This window comes from Octopus bimaculoides, chromosome 5 (genome assembly GCF_046866305.1).
Source record: "Octopus bimaculoides isolate indiv1 chromosome 5, ASM4686630v1, whole genome shotgun sequence".
Classification (NCBI taxonomy): domain Eukaryota; kingdom Metazoa; phylum Mollusca; class Cephalopoda; order Octopoda; family Octopodidae; genus Octopus; species Octopus bimaculoides.
Genome location: NC_142932.1, coordinates 104,208,061 through 104,235,750, shown reverse-complemented (window position 1 = coordinate 104,235,750; position 27,690 = coordinate 104,208,061). Strand labels below are relative to the sequence as shown.

The 27,690-nt window shown below is 33.4% G+C and overlaps 1 protein-coding gene across 1 annotated transcript in view; it reads right to left on the bottom strand.

Annotated features, from left to right (window-relative positions):
* LOC106874390 (uncharacterized) overlaps positions 1-27,690 on the bottom strand; it is a 390,389-nt gene that overhangs the window by 306,623 nt on the left and 56,076 nt on the right. Inside the window, exons 10-23 of the mRNA XM_089352838.1 lie at positions 26,457-26,571; positions 24,110-24,228; positions 23,118-23,312; positions 21,598-21,726; positions 20,273-20,434; positions 17,218-17,396; positions 15,153-15,288; positions 14,950-15,023; positions 12,104-12,197; positions 10,518-10,646; positions 9,493-9,551; positions 8,118-8,349; positions 5,468-5,674; positions 2,528-2,644 (exon numbers count right to left, since the gene is read on the bottom strand). Of these exons, the coding sequence (XP_089208964.1) occupies positions 2,528-2,644; positions 5,468-5,674; positions 8,118-8,349; positions 9,493-9,551; positions 10,518-10,646; positions 12,104-12,197; positions 14,950-15,023; positions 15,153-15,288; positions 17,218-17,396; positions 20,273-20,434; positions 21,598-21,726; positions 23,118-23,312; positions 24,110-24,228; positions 26,457-26,571 (1,947 nt within the window). The remainder of the gene's footprint in view (positions 1-2,527; positions 2,645-5,467; positions 5,675-8,117; positions 8,350-9,492; positions 9,552-10,517; positions 10,647-12,103; positions 12,198-14,949; positions 15,024-15,152; positions 15,289-17,217; positions 17,397-20,272; positions 20,435-21,597; positions 21,727-23,117; positions 23,313-24,109; positions 24,229-26,456; positions 26,572-27,690) is intronic.

The window sequence follows — 27,690 nt, the reverse complement described above, 5'->3', positions numbered from 1 at the left end:
AGTAGGAATACAGTGAGTTTATGTATATGTTTGCACTTGTATATGTGTGTGTATGCATGGATATTTATGTGCTTCTGCATGTACATGTATGTGTGTGTGTGTGTGTGTGTCTACGTGTGTGTGTGTGTGTCTACGTGTGTGTGTGTGTGTGTGTTGTGTGTGTGGGGGTGAGTGTAAATATACCTGAATGTTTTGGATAAGTGAGCAAACAGAATAACAAATTTATACAGAATTTGAATATTTCACTTTAACATCTTAAATAAATAAATAGATAAAGAAGAAGAAAATTATGAAAGAAAGAAACACTTGATAAAAATTTTAATTAGTTTTTCTTCCTGCATTCTTCATTGTTGAAAAGCCAGTTATTCCACATCACACTATAAAACATATGAATTTATTTATTCTCTTTAAAAGTACATACTTAGCATTGCTCTAAATGCAAATATTGTCAACGAAAAATGACATTAGACATTATAACAGCAATAAGAAAAAGAAAATACAAACAAGACACCGACATCCTTAAAACTAAGCATACTAAAAGGAAAATTGTCTTTGCTGGGATATCAGCTCTGCTTTAAAAAGACAGAGAACTCACAATTGATTCTGAAGTCAAGTGCACTATTTCATTTACCTAATTCTACCAACCCTAAAAATGGCCCATTACATTTTTATGTAAGCGATCCAGGAACTGGCCCTAGGATTACTGGCACCTGGGACAAGGTAGATTTCAACACCTTTACGTCTATCTTTCTTGATCTTTTCACAAGGAAGAAAAGATGTAATTATAGGAATTAAAGTTTTTTACTGCAATTTACAAGCTTCCTCATAAAAGAACCAGTTGAAAACCAGCTTCAAAGTTTCAGATCCTTTCATTCGTGTAATAAGAAGAGAGAAATCATACCTACACTAGTTGTAATGATCTTCATACGTTTTCTCAACAACCACAGAGAGTAAAAATCAATAAGTGGGAGGAAGGACAAAGAATAGCATTGATCCTCCATAGATGCAGTGAATGGCAATGAATTTTTACATCGTATTTTTACTTCAGGCTAGGCTGGGTGGAGGAGTTTGTCTCCCCCTCGCAAAGATAAGGACACAGGAAGCGGTCCAGCTTCCTAGGGCTAAATAGCAGTAGTATGTTCCCTTATTGGGAATGTCACGTTAAGTTGGCAGTATACAACTACTTTATCGCTTCACTACTGCTTAAGTCTCTCTGAGAGATTTAGAAATTTATTATTTCTAATTTTTACTTCATTTTATTATTAATTTTACAGAATTGTTTGAATGATGGACAAAATACTTTACAGCATTTAGTTATAGCATATTACATTCTGAATTCAAGTCCAGCTGAAGTCAACTTATCCAATAACTCTTCTAGAGTCAATAGACTAAGTACCAGTCAAGAAGTGGAGGTTGATGTAATCAACTGAGCCCTCCCACCTAAATTTCTGGTCTTATGCCTTTGTAACAAGTCATTATTTTTACATTTGCACAAATGCATAATGTAACATCCTGTAGCCCACCATGGCCTAAATTGTTCAAGTTGTCAAAACCTACCAAACCTGAAGCCACTTCACCTTATGATTTGATGTGCTTAGCAGATTAAAAAATTTAACTTTCTAATTTGAAATAAAGGGAGTAGCAGCTGCTCTGTAATGTAGTGGTAAGTGTTTTATAATGTAGTTAGTGATACGAAATAGCAGGTGCTCTGTAGTGTAACTTGTAATATGGAGTAGAAGGTACTCAGTAAGGTAATTGGTGACATCCTCATTATAATCATCATCATCATTTAATGCCCATTTTCCATGCTGGCATGGGTTGACCAGTTTGACAGTAGATGAACAGCTGGAAAGCCACCCAGGCTCCATACCTATTTCCGCATGGTTTCTATGGCTGGATACCCTTCCTAACACCAACCACTTTATAGAATATACTGGGTGATTTTATGCAGCAGCAGCATGGGTGCTTTTATGTAGCACCAGCACCTACAACCCTGCAAGATTAGCTGGAGATGGATGCAGGGACATGCCTATATGCAAGGAAAACCACACTTTTATATAGCTTAATGTGTCTTCTCAAGAACAGCAAACTGCCAAGAGTCTCGGTCACCTGTCATCCCCTCTATAAGTCCTAACGTCTGTAGATCCTTTCTCACCACTTTGTCTGCCTTCCTGGGTCTACCCCTTCCACATGTTACCTCTACAATTAAAGATCCACACATCTTGATGCAACTGTCTTCACTCATGCATATTACTTGACTGTACCAGTACAGTTTTCTTTCTTGCATACTGCATCTGATTCCTTGAATGCCCAATTTTTCTCTCAGATCACTTACACCCTAACATATAAGCACAGAATGTAAGTGATTTGAGAGAAAAGCTGGGTATAATTAAACAATCTGGTAACAGATAAATGGTTCAAATTCTGTTCTTTGTTTGCCTGTCTCATATCATACTGGTACTTGTCTAATATTATTTCAAAATTCAAGAGTGATTAAAAAATTGGCTTAGAAATTATGATTACTTACTGGTTTGTCAGCATCTGTTGCAGAAACTGTAGCCAATGTTTTTCCCACTTCATCTGTCTCCAAAACAGTAACAGTTGAAGGACTCAAAGACACCTGAGGTGTGTTATCATTTATATCCTATGGAAAGGGAAAAGTTTAAAAAATTAAATAAAAGAATATTGTTATATATGTATGTATGTATGTATGTATGTATGTATGTATGTGTGTATGTATGTATATGTGTGTGTATGTATGCATGTATGAATGTGGTGTGTGCCAGAGGGTTTGCAAATCCAATGGGGGTCTTAAAAGACATGTTAGGATCCACAATGAGCAGAACTTACTTGCAGGTATTGGCAGTGCAAATCAGAGGTGCAATCTGTGTGGGTGTTTTTTTCAAAACACTGTCTGGTTTAAAAAGCCACATCAGGCGCCATGAAAGGGCTAAGGTGTAGGTGCAGGAGGTGGTCAAACTCTGTTTAAGGAGTAGACAACCACCATGTATGTATGTATGTATGTATGTATGTATGTATGTATAAGTGATGATTTGCATATTAATTCTTAATATAGTCTGACAGATTGAAATGAAAATATGCTAGTCACTGTTGTTATGTCACAAGAGAACAAATCACTACTATCGCAACAATGCGTTCATAGCATCCCTTATATAAATATAAACGAATAATTATATTCTTGGGAATAGAAATTTCCCTTATGAATCTTTTTACACACTGGCTTCCTGATAAAACTCATGTAAAAGATTTTTATCCCTTTTTGAATTTATTAATCATAGCATATATATATGTATATGTATACATGCACATGTGTACATGTGTGCATGCACACACACACACACATGTATACGTGCATGTTAGCCTGCTTACTATAACATCTGTAACCACAATCAACACTCTCGCTGCTGCTACTGCTGATACTGATGCTGCTACTACTGCTATAAGTTTATGATGGTATTGAGGATTTGATGATTGAATTTAGAACATACCATTGCCTCAGATATATTTTGGAATATAATTTTTCATTCGGTAATACCTACAAACAACATGTCAGTGAATTTCCTTTACTTTGACTTAACTAGAATTTTCCAACAGATTTGTCTTTTCTAAACATTCTAGACTTACATGAAAGATGACAATAAGGGAATATGACTTATCTAACATCATGAGATAATATGCTAAATTATAGCACTGCGGTATAGAGTTTATTTTATACGTCTAAATGACAATATGCCATCTTTATAAATGCTATCAAAAATTTACTAACACCAGTTTCAATCACACATATTCAAAAGTAAAATTGCAATACATCAGCAATCAACTTACAGTCATTTTAAATAATTTTACCATTGCATCATTAACGCTGCTGGACATTATTTTGTATCACACATTTAACAACTACCTTTATATCTCCAACATCCAAAAGACTAACATTCTAGGTATCACATACATTAGCTCATATCTACAACGTTTACAGGACTACATAGTCTGAGGGATGGAGAAATAACTGGATTATGTTGTCATGTTCAGTTTGAATTTTTGCAAATATTGGAGGCATTGCTGATCTTATATTTTGTCAAACAATTTCATACTGTTTTGTTTTGGGATATGATTTTGATTTAACAATGTACTACCTTAATAAGGTACTATTTCTAGAAAGCCAGCAAAATTTATTCAAGCCAGCAAGTATTCTGATAAACAGGGCTTCATAAATATGATGCATCTGAAGAAATACAAAAGAAATATTTATAATGCCAGACTTGCCCATATTAACGCAAGATTAATCCTTTGTTAAACTCATATATGAAAGAAGTTTTTCTTTCAAGTGAATCTGTTTTAACATGCAGAGGAAAAGTTAGAAACTGTCAATTTAATTATGAAATGTTTCTTCTTCTACTAAGAATGTTTATTATCTACTGTTTATTGTTAGACTGAGATTTTGGGCTTGTTTGAACCATAATCCCATCAGTAACATACACTAATCCTCAGTAGGCTTGTAGCTGTGTAGTTGGCTGTATACAGTAAAAACAGAGTGTTTTTCTTTGTCTTTGTTTTCTGATCAAATAGGAGTGAAAATTAGCCACTAAGTGATGTCAATATGATTTCATACACTTCAAAATTAATTCAGTTAATTACTAACAAAACGTTTCTATTTCTCATTAAGCTTTTAACTGAAATATTATTCTCAACTTATCAGAATATGACTGTTAACAAAATATGATCCTTACCATTTAATAAAGAAAATATTACAAATTTTTTTCTAGGTACATCTCTTCAAATTTAGTTGCCTCACTGCTGAGGCCAATCACTAATGAGAACTCTATCATTTGATATATATTACAATTTGATGAATTGGTGAGCTGATGTAATCTAGGCTTCAGTTGTATAGTCTTAAGATTTAGCTGTCTAATTTAAAGGTAGTCCAAGAAGTTTATTTTCATCTTGCTACTCATTATAACTTCTTCATCTTATTTCTGTTATGTTCAAGTAACTTTAATAGTAAACTGTCGAATTGAGAAAGCACAAGTGAAAAATAAGAGATAGATGTTTATGTGTTACTTATTAATGCAATGAACAATGTCATTCACTAAATCTTCTATGATCACGTGTAATTTACAACAGACAATCAGTCCTGTTGACTTCAAGGAAAGGAATTAAAAATGGGAATTTCAGGTTTCAGGAATTTCAGGAGCCTTATCACTCTAAGTAAAATGTAAGAAGTATAAATGGAAATCAGAAACAAGTCACAAATTGGATTTTCTAAGCTAAATAGTAATAAACATTTTTAATTATGTTAATAATTCTTTGTAATTTTTAAAACTAAACACTAATAATTCTGTGAAACAAATTTATCCTTCTCAATCAGTTTTGAGCTTGATTTTTAGCAATATTTTTTACAGGTATACATACATTTTTACTTCAGTGTTATACTGCTGAATTTACTTACCAGTACATTAACAGTAATTTCTGCCCTGCTATTTGGTAATGAAAAACTTTTGCCATCCTTAGTTGTAACATAAAACTTATGAACAGTTTTAGCCTCATAATCTAACACTGTGCTAGTGGTAATTTGACCACTTTGAGTTATAGCAAAGGACTGAGAATCTCCTCCAAGTTCATAAACTATCGAAGGTGTGGTGTCTAAATCAACTGCCTTTAAAGAGAAAAAAAAAGAAAGAAATCATGCAAAAATATAGGAAATGTATTTTATCCAGCTATATTGAAATAATTTACCCTCAAAATTAAAGTGATTTTAAAAGTTATAAAAGTTTCATTTATCAAAATATTATGTGTGATTTTACTTGAAAAAATGCCTGATTATTAAAATGTGATTTAAGTAAATAATATATCATTCAGAAGATATATACATTAACAGAATAATGAAATCAGTATGTTATGAGAATACTTACTGAATAGATTAATATAGAACTTAATAGTATAAATAACATTCAGGATTTTAAAGTAGAACAGGTACCTATTCATCATCCTCGTTATTATCATCATCATCATCATTGTTTAATGTCCATTTTCCTTACTGGCATGGGCTGGACAGTTTGATTGGACCCAACAAGCCAGAGGACTGCACCAACCTTGAACACTTGCTTTGGCATGGTTTCTACAGTTTGATGCCCTTCCTAATGCTGACCACTTCACAGAGTGTACTGGGCATTATTTACATAGCACTAGCAGCGCTCAGATCACCAAGTAACTCATATGAGAAGACATTTCAACTAAGTTGGATGTAGTATTGAGGAAGATAGCTTTATGCCAGGTGCTGAGAGGTTGAAGTATAATAGAGGGAGAGAAAAATTTGTCTTGGTGTAGAGGAGTTACATAGCATTCCCAGTTGAAAAACAAGAGAAGATGGTGGAGGTATGTCAGCCTATAGCCTCAAGTTACAGGAAAACAGATATTAAAGTGGATCAGAGGATAAAACAGAATGAATGAGTAGGTAATTTTGTGAGAGTGTGAAAGGGGAGTTGAAGATAGATAGAGATGGTGATTATTTTTATCTCTAGTCTTTTATCTTTTACTTGTTTCAATCACTCGACTATCGCCATGCCTGGGTACTCTTTTAAAGAATTTTTAGCTAAATGAATCAACCCCAACACCAACTGTCAAGTGGTGATGGAGATAAACACAGGCACAAAGACACACACACACACACACACACACACAGACATGGATATATATATATATATATATATATATATATATATATATATGATAGGCTTCTTTCAGTTTCCATCCACCAAATCTACTGACACAGCATTGGTCAGCCTGAGGCTATATTAGAAGACACTTACCCAAGGTACCATGCAGTAGAACTGAAGTTGGAATCATGTGGTTGGGAAGCAAATTTCTTACCACACAGCCACATCTATGCCTTTATTTTGAAGACAATAACTTTATAATCAGATTTTAATTTTAAAAACAGAATGATTTCATAGTTGGATCCTACTAATAACTCTATGATAAAATCCAGTGGATTAGTTTTGTTTCTTTGGTTAAATAGACACAAAAATCATTTTATTCTTTTACTTGTTTCAGTCATTTGACTGCGGCCATGCTAGAGCACCGCCTTTAGTCGAGCAAATCGACCCCAGGACTTATTCTTTGTAAGCCTAGTACTTATTGTATTGGTCTCTTTTGCTGAACCACTAAGTTACGAAGACGTAAACACACCAGCATGGGTTGTCAAGTGACGTTGGAGGGACAACCAAAGACACACAAACCTACACACACACAAACATATATATATGCATGTATACGATGGGCTTCTTTTAGTTTCTATCTACCAAATCCACTCACAAGGCTTTGGTTGGCCTGAGGCTATAGTAGAAGAGGTGGCACACAGTGGGACTGAACCTGGAGCCATGTGGTTGGTAAGCAAGCTACTTACCACACAGCCGCTCCTGTACCTATTTGTTTATAGAATAAATATAACATTAAAAACATTGGTTTCAAATTTTGGCACAAGGCCAGTATGTTCATTTGGGAGAGGGGTTAGTCTATTAAATTGACCCCGGTGCTCAGCCGGTAATTATTTTATTGACCTCCAAAAGGATGAAAGGCAAAGTCACCCTCAAAAAAATGAAATTTGAACTCAAAACATAAAGATAGATGAAATGCCACTAACCATTTTGACTGGCATGCTAACAGCTCATGAAATGCAGCCCATGCCAGTATGGAAAACAGATGTTAAATCAGTGGTTCCTAAAGTGGGCCGTAGTCACCACCCCACCACTGGAGGCGGTGTTGAAGAAAGATGGGGCGACAATGGGGTGACCAAAAGAGGGCAAAGGATGTAAAAAAAATAACGGGTTAATTAGACTAAGTTTTATTTATGAAATACTGTTGTTTTGAATTTGCAGCAGAAAACAGTCTATGTCTGTGATTGTGAGTTAAGAGAAGGGATACTAGGAATATGATCTTAGAACCTAGTGGGCAGCAGCCTGAAAAAGTTTAGGAACCACTGTATTAAACGGTGATGATGGTGATGATGATGATGATGATGTTATCCATATAATTGCCATGTAATTTAATTAATTTTTCTGAAGAACAAAAGATTTAGAACTTCTGGTTTCTTGCCTTACCTTTACAGTAATTACTGCAGTATTAATTGGTTCACCTTCCCACACAAATCCCTCATAACTAGTTTCTGTAAATATTGGTATCGAATCTGGCAAATCAAGTACCATAACAGTTACATTGGCTTCTGTAACATATTTACCATCTCTTGCTATTACTTTGAAGTTGTAAAGAGTTTCTTTCTCATAATCAAAACTAATTTGGTTGAATATTTGTCCCAATGTGTCAATGCGGAAGCTACAAAATTCAAAATAAGAAACATAACTTATTGAGAGGACTGGATATGACAAGAATATAGACAAAGCAAACAACATACTCATATTTATTGCACAAACAGGTGTGTCTGTGTGGTAAAAATCTGATGATTACTCCGAATGTATGGAAGCACTAACTGAACTTTATGAACATGACAAAATATTTTTTTAAATGTTTAACACACTTCAACATTATAAAACTTTTTTTTTTCATAAATACCATAATAAAAAACATGAAAACCAGACCATGTTTTAACTTTATTCAACTGATATATATATATATATATGCATATATATATATATATATATATATATATATATGCATATATATATATATATATATATATATATATATATATATATATATATATATATATATATATATATATATATATATATATATATATATATATATATATATGATGGTGATTATGATGATATAGGGCTTCTTTCAGTTTCAGTGACCTAGTGGTTAGGGTGTTGCACTCACAATCACACGTCCAATTCCCAGGCTAGGTGGCGCATTGTATACTTGAGCAAAGCAGTTCCTTTCATGTTGTTTCATTCCCCTTTTGATTGGTGGGGAATGTTGGCCTGCTTTCCCAGTCAGCAGGGTGGCATCATTCAAAGGCTAAAACTATGCAAAGCATATTGTAACTAGCAATATGTAACAACATCTGATAGCCTGGTCAGTCACATGGTTATGAGGTCATATATACATATACACACACACACACACATATAAATATGTGTGTATGTGTGTGTGTGTATATATACATATATATATACATACATATATATATATATATATATATATATATATATATATATATATATATATATATGTGTCATCTGTTTTTCTTATTACTGCTCTATACCCATTGAACACTTTGTTCTGAAACATGTATAGTGAGTTCTACATCAGTTTATTAGACTGATTGATTAATTACTAGGTAATTGAATGGAAATAAATTTTTCAACCGACAATTAAAACAATATTTGTTTTCATATTAAATTCCTTATAAATTTATAAATTTTAAGCATTACATTCATTTTTCAAATGAGTAATTTATGTAACAGTAACTTTGTAAAAAATGAGAAAGTGTAACTGCATCATCATACTTACTTAGCAGTGTTAAGTGACAGTGATATGGTTGAAATACTATCTGCATCTGCATCTGTAACCTGGAAGTATGTATGAGGCAAGTTAATCAACTGATTTTCTTCAATGTTAATTATTTCAATGCTACCATAATATTCATAATCAATCCGTTAACAAGAACGAAATTCAGAAAACTTTAAACTTTATTAATACATTCTCCTGGTAAAAGATTACTCATTATTATCCCTTAAGTTTTCAAGTGCTTCATAATTAACTTAGTTTATCTGTATCTTCCCATTCTGCTTGTCAATGATCAAGCAAGAGAATTGTAATGACATTCTTCAAATGCAGTATCATTCGGTGAAGAAGACAACACCTTATTCATGTGGCCATTTCAACTACATCTTTATGATATCAAGTTATTATAGAGTCAATGACAGTTAAGTTACCACTTTTATAAACTGTAACTCCAAAGAGATTGTGCTCAACTCAGATTTATTTGGTTTTAATAATCAACCCAATCTACATGTGTAGGTCAGGTTTGTAATAAGAAAGAAGATAAACATCTCCAAGGTGAAGTCCCTTGTCTATCTTCAATAACTTGTCCAGCAAGAGATTCTGATGCCAGTGCCTTACTGCCAGATGAAACACCAGAGACTAGACTAGACTAGAGTGACAGACCAAAATTATCACTACTTTGATAAAAAAACATAATTTTTTTTTTTTAAATATGAAAGTTTAGAAGTAGGCAACAGTTCAAATTTTGCTTACCTCTAAACTTTTTAGCATTCTAAGTGTTAATTGGCACAAGTTAAATTATTTAATTAACATATAAATTATAAATTCTTAAAAGCATAAGAAGTACAATGATACTATGTAATATCATCTTCTAAAAGAGAAGGGAAAAGTACTGCAAGGTAATATCTAATATTCTGATATGATCATGTTAAAAAAAGCATTCACTAGTAATGATAAAATGACCAAAATTGTAGTAACAATCAAACGATAAATAACAATTAATAAATTAATAAATTAATAAATTTACTTACCTCTACTTTCCCAACAAGTTGATTCAAATTTGATGTTTCACTTATCATGAACAAGTAATTGTCTTGTGAAAACTTTGGAGGGTTATCATTAACATCTTGGATTTTGACAACAAAAGTTGTTGTTGCTGTCTATAGTGGAAAAGATGATAAAAGAAAACTTCTTTAAAAATTAATAACAAACATGCAAAATAGAGGTGTAATTTCAATCGCCCACAATGCATTACAGGCAGTCAATTTAAATTTACACAGTATATTACTGGTACTTCTTTTGATCAAAAGTGCTCACGTGCTATATAAAGGTGCCCATGCATCATCATGTAAAAGTGCCTGTGCAGTGCCACATAAAAGTGCCCTTTCAGTGCCACATAAAAGTGCCCATGTAAAAGCACCCATGTGGTGCTATGTAAAAGTGCCCATGCAGCATCATGTAAAAGTGCCTGTGTGATGCCACATAAAAGTGCCCTTTCAGTGCCACATAAAAGTGCCCATGTGATGTCACATAAAACCACCTGTGTAGTGCCATGTAAAAGCACCCAGCACACTCTGTAAAGTGGTTGGCATTAGGAATGGCATCTACCATAGAAACCATGCCAAATGAGACTGGAGTTTGGTGCAGCTCCCCAGCTTGCCAGCTATGGTCAAACCATTCTACCCTTGCCAGTATAGACAACAGATGTCAAATGATATTATATAAATATAATTGCATATTAAAATTTTAACAGCCACTCTTCAGGAAAGCATTTAAAAATTATAGCAAACTAGCTGACCTTGTGCCATCAAAAATGAAGGCTAATTGTAGTATTGTACATATAAATAAGGTATAAGATAAGGTGCATAATAATCACGGATACAAACATTCACATACTTCCCTTGTACACACACACACATATATACTCACAGAGTTGAAGAACTGATTTTTTTTACCCCTTTCTTATTCATCTATCACCCCTTCCTTTCTCCATTGCTATTACTTTCTCTCACTCTCTCTCAGTCAGGGCTATTACTCTCACTAAATCTCCTTCACTGAATTACTATTTTTTTCTCCTCTCTCTTCACTTATACTACTCTTTCTCCTACTCCGTCCTACTCCTACTCTGTGATTTTGGACATATATATACATAAGGGGTTTGTATGATAGTGTATAGAGGAATATATTATTCAAAAGAATTCCAACTCTGTCTGTTTTTTATGTTTTATTTATATTCTTATAATATTAATGTAGGATATAGAATATGGAATATATAGTATATATAATAAAATGAAATAAAGTATTGATTGTCTTATTGAATGAATGAAATATTGAATATTAAATATCAAATATTAAATATTTAATATTCAATATTTCATTTATTCAATCAATACTTCATTTCATTTTAGTATATATACTATATATTTCATATTCTATATCCTACATTAATATTATAAGAATATAAATAAAACATAAAAAACAGACAGAGTTGGAATTCTTTTGAATAATATATATACAAATATATAAAAACACTATGCTCATTGTTATATTAGGAAATGAATAATGCCAAATATAAAAATGAATCTGTAAAAAACAAGTATAGAAAAGTTTTGTTTACCTGGCCAGGTATGTCTTTGTTCAAACATGTAACAGTCATGTCATATTGTGAAATTGTTTCCGCATCTAAAGATTTTGCTATTGTTATATCTCCTCTGTGAAAAAAAAACACAAATAATAAAAAAGGGTGAAAGTAGCATTGTGTATGTGAGGGGGGTGCATGTATATGTATTTCTCTCTATCTATATGTCTATATATATATATATATATATATATGTAAAGAATGAAAAGTTTAGAATGGTATAACAATGCACTATAGAACAAAAAATGGACTATATACCTGTTGTAACTTGGTTATCTCTAGTCTGATGATATTTCGGAATTACAATTCCTTCATCAGATCTTATATGCTGAAGTCTCTGCAAATAAGATCTGACGAAGGAATTGCAATTCCGAAATATCATCAGACTATAGATAACCAAGTTACAACAGGTATATAGTCCATTTTTTGTTCTTTAGTGCATTGTTATACCATTCTAAACTTTTCATTCTTTACAAACAATACACAATGCTTCAAGCGAACTACAATACTCTCTTTTATATATATATATATATATATATATATATATATATATATATATATATATATATATATATATATATATATATATATATATATATATATGTATATATATATATATGAATATATATATATATATATATATGAATGGAAGTCAAAAATTATCTGCACTTTTGCCATAACATATCTTTATTGTTGTTACACTGCCTTCTGTGCATGCATACTTATATTTGGTAGTATTGTGGTCACATGATCAAAGTTTGAGCCTTATCATACCATTTTCTTTTCTAGCTTTACAGTGTGGGTATGGCCACTCCACTAACAATGTACACCAAAGAAGAACAATGAGCAGTGATCCTATTTCTCTGGTTGAAAGGTGTGTCAGGTGCTGAAATTCATTGGAGGCTTTTAGCACAATATGGGGACAGTGCCACGTAAAAGTGTGTATGAGCAGATTGAGAAGTTTAAACATGACCAGACAAGCATGACACATGAAGAGAGGACGCCCATCGACCTTCACCGCTCACGAGAATATTCAGAAAGCTCAAGAGATGGTAATGCTGAACCAGTTCACTATTATCATCATACGGGTCACTGCACTTTGTTCTTCTTTGGTGCACATCACTAGTAGAGTGGCCATGCTTACACTGTAAAGCCAGAAAGAAAAATGACATGATCAGGCTCAAACTTCTATCACATGACCACAATAATACCAACTATAAGCACACATGTGCTGAAGGCAGTGTGACAATAATTAAGATATGGTATGGCAAAAGTACAGATAATTTTTGACATCTCCTCATATATATGTGTGTGTATATATCTATCCATATATATATATATATATATATATATATATATACACACACATATATATATATATATATATATATATATATATACATGCATATGTGTATATATGTATATGTATGTATGTATGTATGTATGTATATAAAGGACACAATACATGCATCTAAGTGCTGCATTCAGGGCCCATGTCTCACTACCAGATGGAGTACTTTTGTTGCTGAATTTTCTATCATGGAACAGTACATACATATATATATATATATATATATATATATATATATATATATATATATATATATATATACACGAACAGCAATTCTATATGGTAGTGAGACATGGGGCCAGAATGTAGGAGACATGTGAAGGTTAGAAAGGAATGAGGCTAGTATGCTCCACTGGATGTATAATATAAGTGTACATGTTCAACAAAGTGCTAATGTTCTGAGAGAGAAGTTAAGCATAAGAGAAATTGGCTGCTGTGTGCAAGAGAGAAGACTGCACTTGTTGGTCATGTGATGCAGATGGATGCTGACAGTTCCATAAAGAATGTCTGGATTGCTCAAAGTGGGTAGAATACATGGAAGTGAGAGACCAAGGAAGACATGCGATAAAGTACCGAAGAATGACCTCAGAATACTGAACCTTTCAGGTGAGATGACAAAGGGCCAAGATGCCTGGTACCTTGCCATACTCAAGAAAACTCATACTCCACAACAGGAATGCTAAGACCAATCTTTTTGGTGGTGTAAAGCATTCATGATGGTGCCTCATAAAAGCATCTATGCAGTTCCACATAAAAGTGTCTGTGCAATGACATGTAAAAGTTCCCATGTAGTAACACATAAAAGCATCCATATAGCAACACGTTAATGCAGCTACATGGTGCCACATAAAAGTGTCCATGTGGTACCATATAAAAGCATCCATGCAGTGCCATGTGAAAGCACCTGTGAAGTGCCACATTAATGCACCCAGCGCACTCTCTAATGAAGTAGGTGTGAAGAAGGGCATCCAGCTGCAGAAACCATTCCAAATCAGACTGGAGTCTGGTGCAGCTCCCCAGCTTGCCAGTTCTGGTTAAACCGTCCAACCCATGCCAGCATGGACAACAGACGTTAAATGTTGATGAGGACAATGAGGATTATGATGATGATGACATTAAAAGCATAGCTAAATTTATATGAGCAGTTTCACTATTCCTTGTTGTTGTTCAGCCTCAGGCCGGCCAATTCAGAATAAAAAGGCATATGGTTAAAAGCATTCTCCATGTAACAGTCTTTATCCCTGACTACATCATCTAAACTTCCTTTACTTTCTTAAGACAACAGAGTGTAATTTCAGAATGATTTGGCTGTTGTTTCTTAGAGATTAAATGACGGTTGATGATCATGTGAAAGAAGTGTGGGCGAAGAAGAGTAAAAATAAAGATTACTGGGATTGACAAAAAGAAGATCAGTAAGGTGAGTATAATGTTTGATTATTATGAGGGAGAGGATAACAATAATGAGGATACTTACCCAGCTGTTATAGTAAAATAGTTTAGTGAATTGCTGAGTTTATATTCAAGCTGTGCATTCTGAAGGTTTACTTTCTGAAATGAACAAGAATATTTAACATGGAATGTTCATATTCTAAGCTTATAATGTAGATACATACACAAAATAACTAAATTTGTCTCATTCCTATGGTTTCATAAATGAAAAGAAAACAATTTACTTACATCTTTAAAAGTGTAAATGGAAGTATTAACAGCTGCATTTTCGAAGATTTTATGTTCATAGTATTGATTGCGGAATCTCAGGTTGACAGAGCTGTTTTCAGTAACATTTACAACTATAGTGCAATAACTACTTCTCCTACAAAAGAGAGACCAAATTTATTTATTCCCATGAAGAAAAAAAAAAAGATTCAAATGAAAAAATTGTATCTGGAACCACACAAGGAAAGTAACATGATGTAAATATTAATATTTAAATACTATGACTTTGGATATTTTGAAAGAAACTCGAAAGATAGAAATTTGATAAATATAACTTTCTAACAAAAATATAATCAAATGGTAATAAATGTTTGTATTTTTTGTTGTTTTCTTTTAAGTAAAACGTAAATAGATGGTAGAAACTGAGAAATGGATACAGTTAATGTTTATAAATAAAAAGTCAAGTATAATAGATGACTATTGCTTCAAGTTAAATGAAGAGTACATTTCATGTTTATCAAAGCCCTGCCTTTTATAAGGAAAGTATAAATGAAACAAGACGTGTTTCTTATTCAAATAGACAGCCTGTGCTACTAATTTCTTCATTTTAAAATCATAGTTAATACCTAAAATAAAGTACTTCTTTGACTCAAGCAGATTATATATTCTAAGTCTAAAATGAATGATAAACTGTTTAACTTATTTAACATTATATTTTGAATTATCCATACAACATGCGAAATATAGAAGTTTACATAAACCATTACCATTTAGTTGCATAGAAACTATTGCTTGCTTTTGTCAACCGACAAATGGCAATGGCATAAGAGTTCTTGAGTTGTTGTTTTCTTTAGCTATTACAACCACAGCTGAGGCTATGATGGAGTACAGCTTTGTATATGGAGTACTTAAGAGATCTGGCAGTTATTGATGCTTTAGCCCCAGGTTTAAAATTAGCCCCATGTCTACTCTTACCAATCAAACTTATAGCCAAAGATTTTCCAGTTGTGACCACCCTATATTTTTAAGGCAATCTAAGACTATATTATTTAACATGTCCTTCTTTTTCCAAGAAGGTAGTGTATGATTTGAGAGAGATTTGGATGCTTCTTCTAGCAGGTCAGCTTACCACATTGAGACTCCCTCATTGCCCTGTTATTGTTGTTGATATTAATTTAATTTAATAGCAACATATGACTGAATGGTTCAAACCCTTAGTTGAAACCCAATAATTTATTTAATGAAACAGTTTAATTTGTGGCCACTAATCTTGGTATATTAAAAGGTTAAAAACAATTGATCTTTGCAGAATGTAACATTGAATCAATTTGAACTGGATGAAAACTAAGGCAATAACATATTTTCAAGTATTAGTCTTAATAAACAATTAGTTCACGAGAGTACAGTAGAGTTATTGCTGTTAGCTTTTATCAATCTTAGTTTTATCAATCTTATCAAACATTCAGTGATGACTTAAGCAAAACACTTAGAATGGCTACTGGTAAATATTTTAGTATCATACAGATGAATGACCAAAGCTAAACCAGATTTTTAACTTGGAACTATCAACCTATTAATTACTGTGAAATAATGCAGTCTTTTACAGACCTCTTTTGAAAAAAACAACTTATAAAATTACAAAATTCACAAAAATTCTAATCTGTAACCAAAATAAATCTGCTTAAATAGATTTATAGCAACTGTCAGTTCATTTCTATAAATTATATTTTATGGCAATCTTTTACCATGATATACAAAATTTTTTTATTATATTTCTATATGTAGTTATTATTAAAACAGAGAATAGTTCTTTTTAAATATATACCATAATATTTGGGTAAATTATTTATCTGGAAAGCTCTAAAAATTCCTTGCAATTATAATTATAGCAATTTCATCAACTACTTGTTACAGTATCTGAGGAATGGTATTGATTGGTATTAACTTCTTCACTATCACTCAGCTTCAATTCTAAATTGTTGCCACACAAATGCCTTTGTGAAAGGTATGAATATAAAATTTTTTACTTCACTTTGAACACACACTTTGCAATCAATAGACAGATGTGTCTAAAAAAATCACTCACCTTAAGCTTTCTGGTGTGGCTTGATCTTCAGCTTTAATGATAACAGTATATTTATTGTTCCTGTTTAACATACCAACAGCATTCAAAATTTTGCCATTTAAGCTAAATTTATCTTTTTCATTCATCAAACTAAAAACAATCTTTTTGTTGTCTCCACTGTCTTTATCAGTTGCCTCAACCTAAACAAAAGATAGAATAAATTGATGGCTGCTTTATTTGTTTTTACATTTGATACAAGGATGATGATGATGATGATGATGATGATGATGATGATGATGATGATGATGATGATGATGATGATGATGATGATGATGATGATGATGATGATGATGATGATGATGATGATGATGATGATGATGATGATGATGATGATGATGATGATGATGATGATGATGATGATGATGATGATGATGATGGTGGTGGTGGTGATGATGACGACAAAATCAACTATATTTATCCCTAACAAGTACTGTCAATCGAATTGATCTTCTTGTCAATAATATTGTTTATTTTTTATTAGTCTCAAGTCCATTTGGATACGATTTAAATTTGTTTCCAATAAGAATAAGTGTTGTATTACATTTAGTTTTGCACTGAAATAAAATCTTTGTAGACATTATTTCAGGATAGTATTTAATCCTCTAGCTTTCAGATTATTCTGTCAAATGTAATGCTTATTTATTCACATTGTTTAGAATTAATCATGCATTATCTCATAGCTTTGAAATTTCATTGATGTGATTGTATATTTGTACAATGATATTGTAGCATAGGTGTGAGAGGCTGAATCTGGCAGGTTTAAACATGGAACAGCCGGAATATTTTGGCCTGATATGGCCGGTTTAAATGTTAAAGGGTTTTATATGTTACCTCTGACATACATATTACCATTTTTGCAGATATCATCTCCAAATTATTTCATCTCTAAACTATTCTATTTTTACATACCAGCAAATGTACAATCTAATATATTTACTAAGTGATTCTTTTATCACTATTATGGAATGTATAGAGGATGCTATGTTTCAGTAAAAGGGTCCATATAAGGCCAACTCATGTCCAAAATTTTCCCCCTTAATTACTGAAAATATAAAAATACTATTAGTAATTGACTAACATCTTTTTTCCTCACTGCGTAATCATTTCCTATCAATTATTTCTCACTAGATATTTAATTATTTCTAATTAAATTTCTAATGCTCACTACTTTAAAAACATCCAGACTAACTTAACTGGAGATCATAATTCCTTTAGATTTTGTTGGGGAACTTCAATGTAGTGCTTCAACTGAACTGAAGGCACTGTCTATGTAGCTGTGAATAGATTCAGTTATTTGAATTGATCAAAATATATCACTGAAAGTTATTTAAAGCTGACACTAGCTGGATTTTAATCTCTGTTATGGAAGCTACAAAGTTAGGCTTGAATGCATAACAATGAGGTACCAAATTAGGTTTTATCTCATAACAGTGAAGTACCAGTCCCAAATGGTATTGAAAAGTAGTTTTGATCTCAAATCCCAAACTGAGTTTGAGCCCAAAACTTTGAAATGTAAAAGTAAATATAATAAAGCTTCCAATCCAGTAAACTATTGATTACATCAAACTTATATTTAAAGGAAATTTTTAAAGAAAAGTAAATCAGTTATGACATAAACATTCGTAAAAGATATTCTCTTCATAATTAACTCACTGGTTGTCAAGTCCTTAACAGTTAACTATTTCAACTCTATAAGTTTACTGCTTTAAATAAGTCTGTTCATTATTCAAAAGTTTTCTCATTAATATGTTTCTTTATTTGCCACACAGGGCTGAACACAGAGGGGACAAAATATAAAGTAGAGCTTTTCTTTTTGGGAAGAGAAGGAAAAGAAAAAAAAGAAGGAAAGTGGGTGTAGAAATTCAATCAAAAGGGATTGTTAAAAAAAAATAAAAAATAAAAAATATAAAAAAGTCGATCAATAGGGATCGTGTATTACAGAAATGTCATAGTGTAAAAAGGAGAAACAGATTAGGTTTATCCTTGGAAAGAAAAACCTATGGAAAAGACCACAGTAATCTCGGGCAATAATGTCATGCAAAAAAACGCATTACAGTAAGTGATTCACTCTTTTCCTTTCTTTTTTTTTGGTTGATAGGATTATGCTCAAGGTGGCTTCGTCAATCACATGTGCCATCCTTGCTACATTCACCCATCTTTTTTTGAAATATTCACTAGACAAAACTTTCCTCTCTACTCTCACCTTCCTCTTCAAGTGATACTTGAAGAAGTTGATGAGGGATTCACCAGAGAGGAAAGTGTTTGTCTCTAGACCTTTCAGATGCATCCACCATATAGATTCTTTCGCCATAGCCACAAGTACGATGAAAATGGCTCTTCCATCCTGTTTGAAGGAAGGAGGCACGACAATATTTACGATAGACTCGGTTGATAAACTGACTCGTCCCACGTGTGATAGCAGTCGTTCGACATAAGCCCACAGGTCGGAAATGGTTGGACACTGTATGAGTGCGTGCAGAATGGTTTCATCGCTCTGACTGCATCTCGGGCAGGTTGGCCCCGTGTTTCTCGAGCCATACCTGTAGAGCTTATCCCGAACAGGTAGCGCTTCTCGATAGCACTGCCAGGCCAGGGATCTCTGGAAGTTGTCCATAGGTCCCGGCCCGAAAGTCGTCTTATAGCAACCAGAACACATTTGAAGCTGATACAGCAAAAACAATGCTATATTTTCATTCGAGTGGAACAAAGCCACACAGATTTGTAGTTAAGTGTTATAGTCAATTATTTGATCCTTCAACACATGACCGGTACTTATAGCATTGACCAGAGGAAGAAGAAAGGCAAAGTAATCTCCAGAATGTTAGAATCTTAGAATGTTATGGTTTGAAACTAAAAGCTACCCAGCATTTAGATAAACATTCTGTATTTTCTAACATTCTATTGGCTCCAAAACTTTCATGATAGAAAGATATATAAATTAGTATATTAATGAAACAGAAACCAGATACTATTATGTGAGCAAATAGCCTAATCATAAAAGCAAAGCATCTATTACCGAAGTGATTTGAAGAGAGCTACTGGAATAATCCCCTTCTATCACGGAGGCTGGTGAACACTGAGTAAAGATTGGTGGATTGTCATTCTTGTCAAGGACTTTAATTGTTAGTGTTCCAGTACCTGTCTGAGGATTCTGAACACCTGTCTCAACTATGGTAACCTATAATATAAAATTCAGACATTAAAATAATTAAATACATATATTTAATTAAATAGTGTTATGGGCATATATATGCAAAGAAAGAAAGAAAGAAACACACACACAACACACACAACACACACACACACACACACACACACACACACACACACACACACACACACACACACACACACACACACACACACTCACAAATATATACATAGCTATAAATACTTATGCATATAAATATAATCTTGAGTTAATGATGGTGCTTCTAAGCAGTTATTGAACTTGCTTAAAGTAGTCAGCACATCTCATCAAATCACATCCTGCTATCTTAAATAAATACAATACATTAGATAATGTAGGCTCTGATAAAACACAAAATTTGGTTACAGGTTTCCTAACAAAATTTGGTTATAGGTTTCCTAACAAAATTTGGTTATAGGTTTCCTAACTTAGAGCTAATCTGAGATCGGACAACAAGAAATATTTAGACATAATGCTTACAATGAGGGTTCCGTCTAGCCATGTTAAGACTTTAACTTAGGTCAATGAAACACTCCCCAATACATTTATCACTATTGTATCTCTAATAAAGTTGCTTGACATGTAGCAAATCAGTTCAAGTTGTAAAAAGAAACTACAAGGAAATAATACAGTTCTCTGCAGTAAGTAGAATGAATATTTTGGTTTGAATGTTGCAATACCAAACCCAAACCCTCCCAAGGATAGAACTTATTACAGACTGCTGTTCTTATCCAGTGATGGTGTCCGGAGTTTACCTCACTATTCTTTTTTTTTTATTTTAGCAATATGGAAACTAGAATAAGAACTTGCAGACAAAATGATTTTACCTGCAATTGTTATAGATAAAAAGGAATAGAATATTTGAAAAACATATCAATAGTAATATGTATCTTTTCAGTGAGGTTAATGTATGCTGTAAATATATTGAAATAAAACAGAACTTATTAGCATTTTACTCTTTACCTCTGTTTGGATTGTTCCCTTTTCTTACCTTTTATGATAACAATTTACAAACAGCATTCAGGAACAATTTACAAATGGTACAGTGAATAAGAATCTCAAACACCAATTACACTTTTGATTAAGTGTAAAAGCAAATGGAAGCAAGTTGGAAAAGTATTTTAATTTGATCAGAAAGGGTAATTGCTTACAGGAAGAAAATATGAAGACTGTGTTTCATAATCAAGATTCTGCTTTGTCAATTGCACCTGATGATTCTTATTAATATAAAAGTCGTTAGAGGTAGTCGTAATGTTATAATTTACTGATTGTCCAGAAACCTTCAAAATAAAAAGAAATCAATGTAAATACAAAGTTAATAACATAGTATGGCATCTTCTGTTGCTGCAATATATAAGCAAAATAAACATGCATGGTTAGTGCTTACAAAAATTAGAGTTTAGCTGCAAGATTGTCATTTAAAGGTTATTTAAATGATGTGGAAATTACTTTTCTACAGGTTCAACAATTTTCAGAAACTACGGGTATTTAAATGAAAATGGAAAACAACTCATCCCTAACTACAGGTTAGATAAAAAAAAAAACAAAAAAACAAACAGACTATGTAACACAATACAAGTGGTAAATTTATTCATTACTTTTGCTCATTATGATGGGTGGTGAACTGACAGAGCTGTTACAGTGTCCAACAGAGCATTTCATGGTATTTGTTCAGATTCTCTGTGTAATGAGATGAGTTCAAATCTCATCAAGATCACTTTTGCTTTTCATTCTTTACAGTCAATACAAAAGTATCAATCCAATTTGGGTGGTGGACAGAACTGCAAGAACAGCAGTCTAGATGCCTTGTGGTATTTGTCCCAGTTCTTTGTGTTCTAAGTTCAAATCCCACAATGGCCTGTTTGGGTGGTAGACTTTATTTGTCACCTAAATTAATAATATAACCACCTTGCACTTTGGGTACCTTTAGCAACATCCACTCCATTGCAAGCATTCAGATCAAGTTTCCAGGTTGAGAATACTTTCCTCCCACCCCCTCCCTCCTCCATTCCATCAGCCTTGGAAACCCTATAATCATGAGTACTGCCTTCCTTCCAATCTAAAAGATAAAGAAAAGGATATTTTTAATCCAGCACCTTAGCCACTCAGTCACTGCATTCCAATTTTACTGAAGTTACATAAGTATAAACGTTTTCTTCATTATGTACAAGGCCAGAAATTTTCATGAGGAAAACACAGTCGATTAAATTAACCCCAAGATTTATTTTACATCATAATGTTTAAACAATAGCATTATTAGTTGTAGATTTCCAACAGGTCAATCACTGGTTTACTGCATTTATGGAAACAAGAGTGATGAGAAGTGACCTGAGTTCATCAATATACAGACAAAGGATTATCTGAGTCAATTGTTATTTATTTACTTTATAAATCTGGATATTTGCATAATATACATAAGTGCAAGTCTTTCTACAATTGTCTGACTTAATACATTAAACTTTGCAATAAATAGGTGCTACATTTTCAGTTAGTAAGGTGAATTAATACAGGCAAAGTAACATGCTTTTGCAAGGAATACAGCAGTCATAACAAAATCTGAACTATTGTGAAGATGGTCGATTGGTTAATAGAAATAGAAAAGTTTATTCACAAGAAATATTTTAAATCATTTCAAGTGTTTTTAACTCATTAAAAGTCAAATTATGCTTACTAAATCTTTATCCAATACTGTAATTATCAGGGGACCATTTATATTTTCATTATAAGCCAATGTTCCAGGAGGTGAATTCTCATACATATAACCTGTTGATGGTGAACCAATTTCAGGTTTATAGTTATCTTGTGGCTTCACATTCAAGTTTATAATGGCTGTGGCATACCGTTTATTATAATTTTGTTCTTCTACCTAAATTAAAGGAGTAAAAAAAAAACATGAATTTGAGAAATATTGTTAAGAATGCAAGCAAAAATTTCTTCATGTCATAGACCAAGATGTGTAGATTTATCATAAAATCAGTATAAATATACAATTGTGTGGAAAAAGAAGAAATAAAATATCACAATATTGAACATTAAAATAAAATGAGCTAAGATGATAAAATGTTAAGCTCTGGTCGACACAACTCTGAATTTGTTGTTGGCACTCTGTTGCTTATGACGTCGAGGGTTCCAGTCGATCCAATCAACGGAACAACCTACTAGTGAAATTTACGTGCAAGTGGCTGAGCACTCCACAGACACGTGTACCCTTAACGTAGTTCTTGGGGATATTCAGCGTGACACAGTGTGACAAGGCTGACCCATTGAATTACAGGCACAACAGAAACAGGAAGTAAGAGTGAGAGAAAGTTGTGGTGAAAGAGTACAGCAGGGTTCGCCACCATCCCCTGCCGGAGCCTCGTGGAGCTCTGAGGTGTCTTCGCTCAATAAACACTCACAACGCCCGGTCTGGAAATCGAAACCGCGATCCTATGACCGCAAGTCCGCTGCCCTAACCACTAGGCCATTGTGCCTCCACACAACTCTGAATAACTGCTTATTAAACAAAATGAATAATATATTCCAAAAATATAATAAATGCATTATAAAATAAATAAAAAATGATTGGTCTGAAGCTCATAAAACAGAATATGAAGGATAAACTTTCGTAAATGTTATGAATTTGCATTCAACAGTAAAAACATTCTGAAATTTAAAACTTACTCGAACTATCATTTGATATGTGCGTTGAATATCAATTGTTTTTATTTGCCTGAGAATCCATTGATATCCATTTGAGGAAGGAGATCGTGATACTATGAATTTATCTTTCAAATTTTCAGCTAAAAAGAGAAAGACAAATAAAATCCTCATTTTTTAAATTTTAGAAGGTCATTCTATATACATGAATTCAGATCTTGCTTTCAACTTAATATTACATATTTAAGCAAACTTTATTTAAGCAAACTCTTCTCACCATTTTGTGTGACATTACAGATAATAGTAAAATCATAATTTGAACATCTACTTTTCCATGATTGCATCTGAGTTATCAGGAGTTTATTGAGGCAGGTTCTCAATGGCTAGATACACATCTTGTCACCAACTCTCACTTATTGTTACCAACACTGCTTGTATGACAGTGACACCCATTTACAATTATCACATGATGTCAAGACAAAGAAATACAAACACGCATGCGCACACACGCATGCACACGCACACACACAAACACACACAAATATATATTAAGTAGGTTTCTTTCAATTACCATCAATCAAATGCACTCACAAAGCTTTGCTTGACTGAGGCTGAAGTAAAAACACTTTGCCGAGGTGCCATGAAGTAGGACTGAACTGGAAGCTATATGGCTGCAAAGCAAGCTTCTTGACCGCACAGCCACAACTGTGCCTATTCATGCTTGCACTTATACTTACTTACAAAATCTATAAAATTTTCAAATCTATTGAATATACTTCACTGTATTTCTGAGTTAAACATTTCATACTACAATGTCTCAGTGTATCTTGACATAAAGTGCAAGAACAGCATCATATCTGGGTGGTGAAAACTGTCTTAATATCATGAAAACAAAGACAAGCATCCTTTACAGATCTTTGAGGCTTAAGAAAAGCATTTAAATATTATATCATGAAAGAACTGTGAGCAATATATTGTCCTGGTAGTGGAATTTGTGCATGATACACTAAATATAAACAAGAGCATTCTAGGTCCACTAGTGCTGAGTTGTAGACACTGAGAAGTGTGAATACTGAAAACTGCTTATTGTATAGCTTGATGTTTTAAAATTTACTTAGATATAATATCTTAACTGTGGAGCTATCAAGGATATTGTTATATTCTGGTTTAATGATGGTGAGAGTGTATATCATAACAAGTTACAATTTAGATAATAAATGGGTTGCACCAAGCTACATTTTGAACATATATAGTCACTGGGATTTTTAAAAGTTATGTAAAGAGTTTAACTGTAACCTCCTTTGTGAGTGTAATACAGTTTCAAAATAGTTATATATGTGGGTCCTGATAAATCTGCCTTTTTCTTCTATATTTTCTCATTAATGTCAGCATTAGCATTGGTAATGTTAGTATCAGCAACCTCATCATCACTAAACTCATCATTGTCACTAATAGTGTCATCAGTGTCATCACCATCATTATCATTATCACAACCCTGCTGAGGTCGACTTTGCCTTTCATCCTTTCAGGGTTGATAAATTAAGTACCAGTTGTGTACTAGGGTCAATCCCCAAGAATTTTGGGCCTTGTGCCTAGAGTAGAAAAGATTATCATTATCACAACCATTCTATATGCATTGTCCATATAGACAAAACTTTGACAGTCTGTTATATAATTCCTTTTCATGTATATTAAATTCTGTAGCAGGCAAATGTATCCAAATTGCATTTTATGTGCTCAGTGTTCTTACTGTAATTACCATTTACTACCAATTTATGACATACTGTTTGTGTTACATGGCCAAAACACTAACTTTTCTTTCCTATATTCATCTGCCAATGCCATAGCTATTTCAGTGCATTTCTCAATTCATTTACCCTCAACTTTTTCTCTAAGTTCACTATGTATTTCCTACTTGCATTTTTTTTTTTTTTTTTGCTGGTGGGAGTGGTCATAGCTGTTGCAGGGCCTTCATGGACAGGTGAAGTTGATGCTGTTATCGTTCTACTTAAACCATTGCAAATCAACAGCTGCAGGAAAAACATGAGCAGGGAGGAAATTCCAGAAGGACAATGCTCTGGGGAGGAAGAGCTGGATATAGTGGTTTGTGCAGAGCTTGAGTGGTTAAACAAAAAAAAAAAAAAGGTGGCAAGAGGTGGAGAGACAACTGGATTAGGAATGCCTGAGTGGAGAAGGTACAAAACCAGAAAACCAGATTGTTCTTTTTCTAACAACAACCATTTAATTGTTGAGAAAATTATATTAATGCAAAAATGTTCAAAAATTTTACACTCTAATACTATAGAAGTTACCATAACTATTAAATTATGAGTAGAACAGCTTTTGTGGAATAGAAATTAAATATGCTTACTCTCGATAAAAAGTTGTAAAACTGAATTTAAAGTGTCTCTGTCTTTAGCTTCAAGTGCGACTGCAGAATATGGATCGTTTGGTGGTACTGGAAAAACATTTAGATTTCCATTAAGCTGAAAAATAAAAAAAAAAAACAAACAAATTAAGCAAGGTATGCAGAAATATAGATAATACAGGTGCATGTATGTATGTATGTATGTATGACCATGTTAAGATGGTGCTTTTTACATGCCACCGGCAGGGGGAGCCAGTCAGGTGGCTCTGGCAGCGACCCACGCATGAATGGTGCTTATTGTGTACCACCAGCACTGGTATCAGCCACAACTACAATTTCCATTTGATTGTGATTTGATTTGATTTTGATTTACTTGACTCAATAGGTCTTCTCAAGCATAGCATGTCGCCCGAAGATTGAAAGGTACTTTTTAAATGGGCTGATTATGTGACACTAGTGTAGGCTATAGCTGTGATCTCACCTTCCTTGCTGAATCTTCTCAATCACAGCATATCTCCAGAGGTCTCAGTCTTTCGTCAATGCCTCTGTGATACCCAATGTTTGAAGGTCATGCTTCACCACCTCATCCCATGTCCTCCTGGGTCTACCTCTTCCATGGATTCCTTCCACTGTTAGGAAGTGACACTTCTTCACACAGGTCTCCTCATCTATACGTAGTACATGACCATACCAGTGCAGTCATCTCTCTTGCACACCACATTTGATGCTTCCTATGTCCAACATATTTTTCAGGGCACTTACACTGTCATGTGTGCACACTGACATTACACATCCAGTGGATCATACTAGCTTCATTTCTTTTGAGCTTACACATGTCTTCAGCAGTCATGGCTCATGTTTCACTGCCATGTAGCATGACAGTTTGCATACATGCAGCATACAATCTGCCTTTCACTCTGAACAAGAGGCCCTTTGTCACCAGCAGCAGTAGGAGCTTTCTGAACTTTGACCAGGCTATTATTATTCCCATGGTAATGCTCTCAGAGCATCCACCCGCACTACAGACTTGGTCACCTAGTTTCTCCCCCTGGCATGTGATGGAATTAGTTTTCTGAGCATATGCGGTGTTTATTGCCCCTGTGCATCTGCTGCACACAAAAGCTATCTTCCTGGTTAACGTTCCTTTGGTGTTGCTGCACCTCTTGTGCATCCATAGCTTACATTGGGTACATCTTATGGAGTTTCTACCTACACATTTTCTTCAGATCGAGCAGGG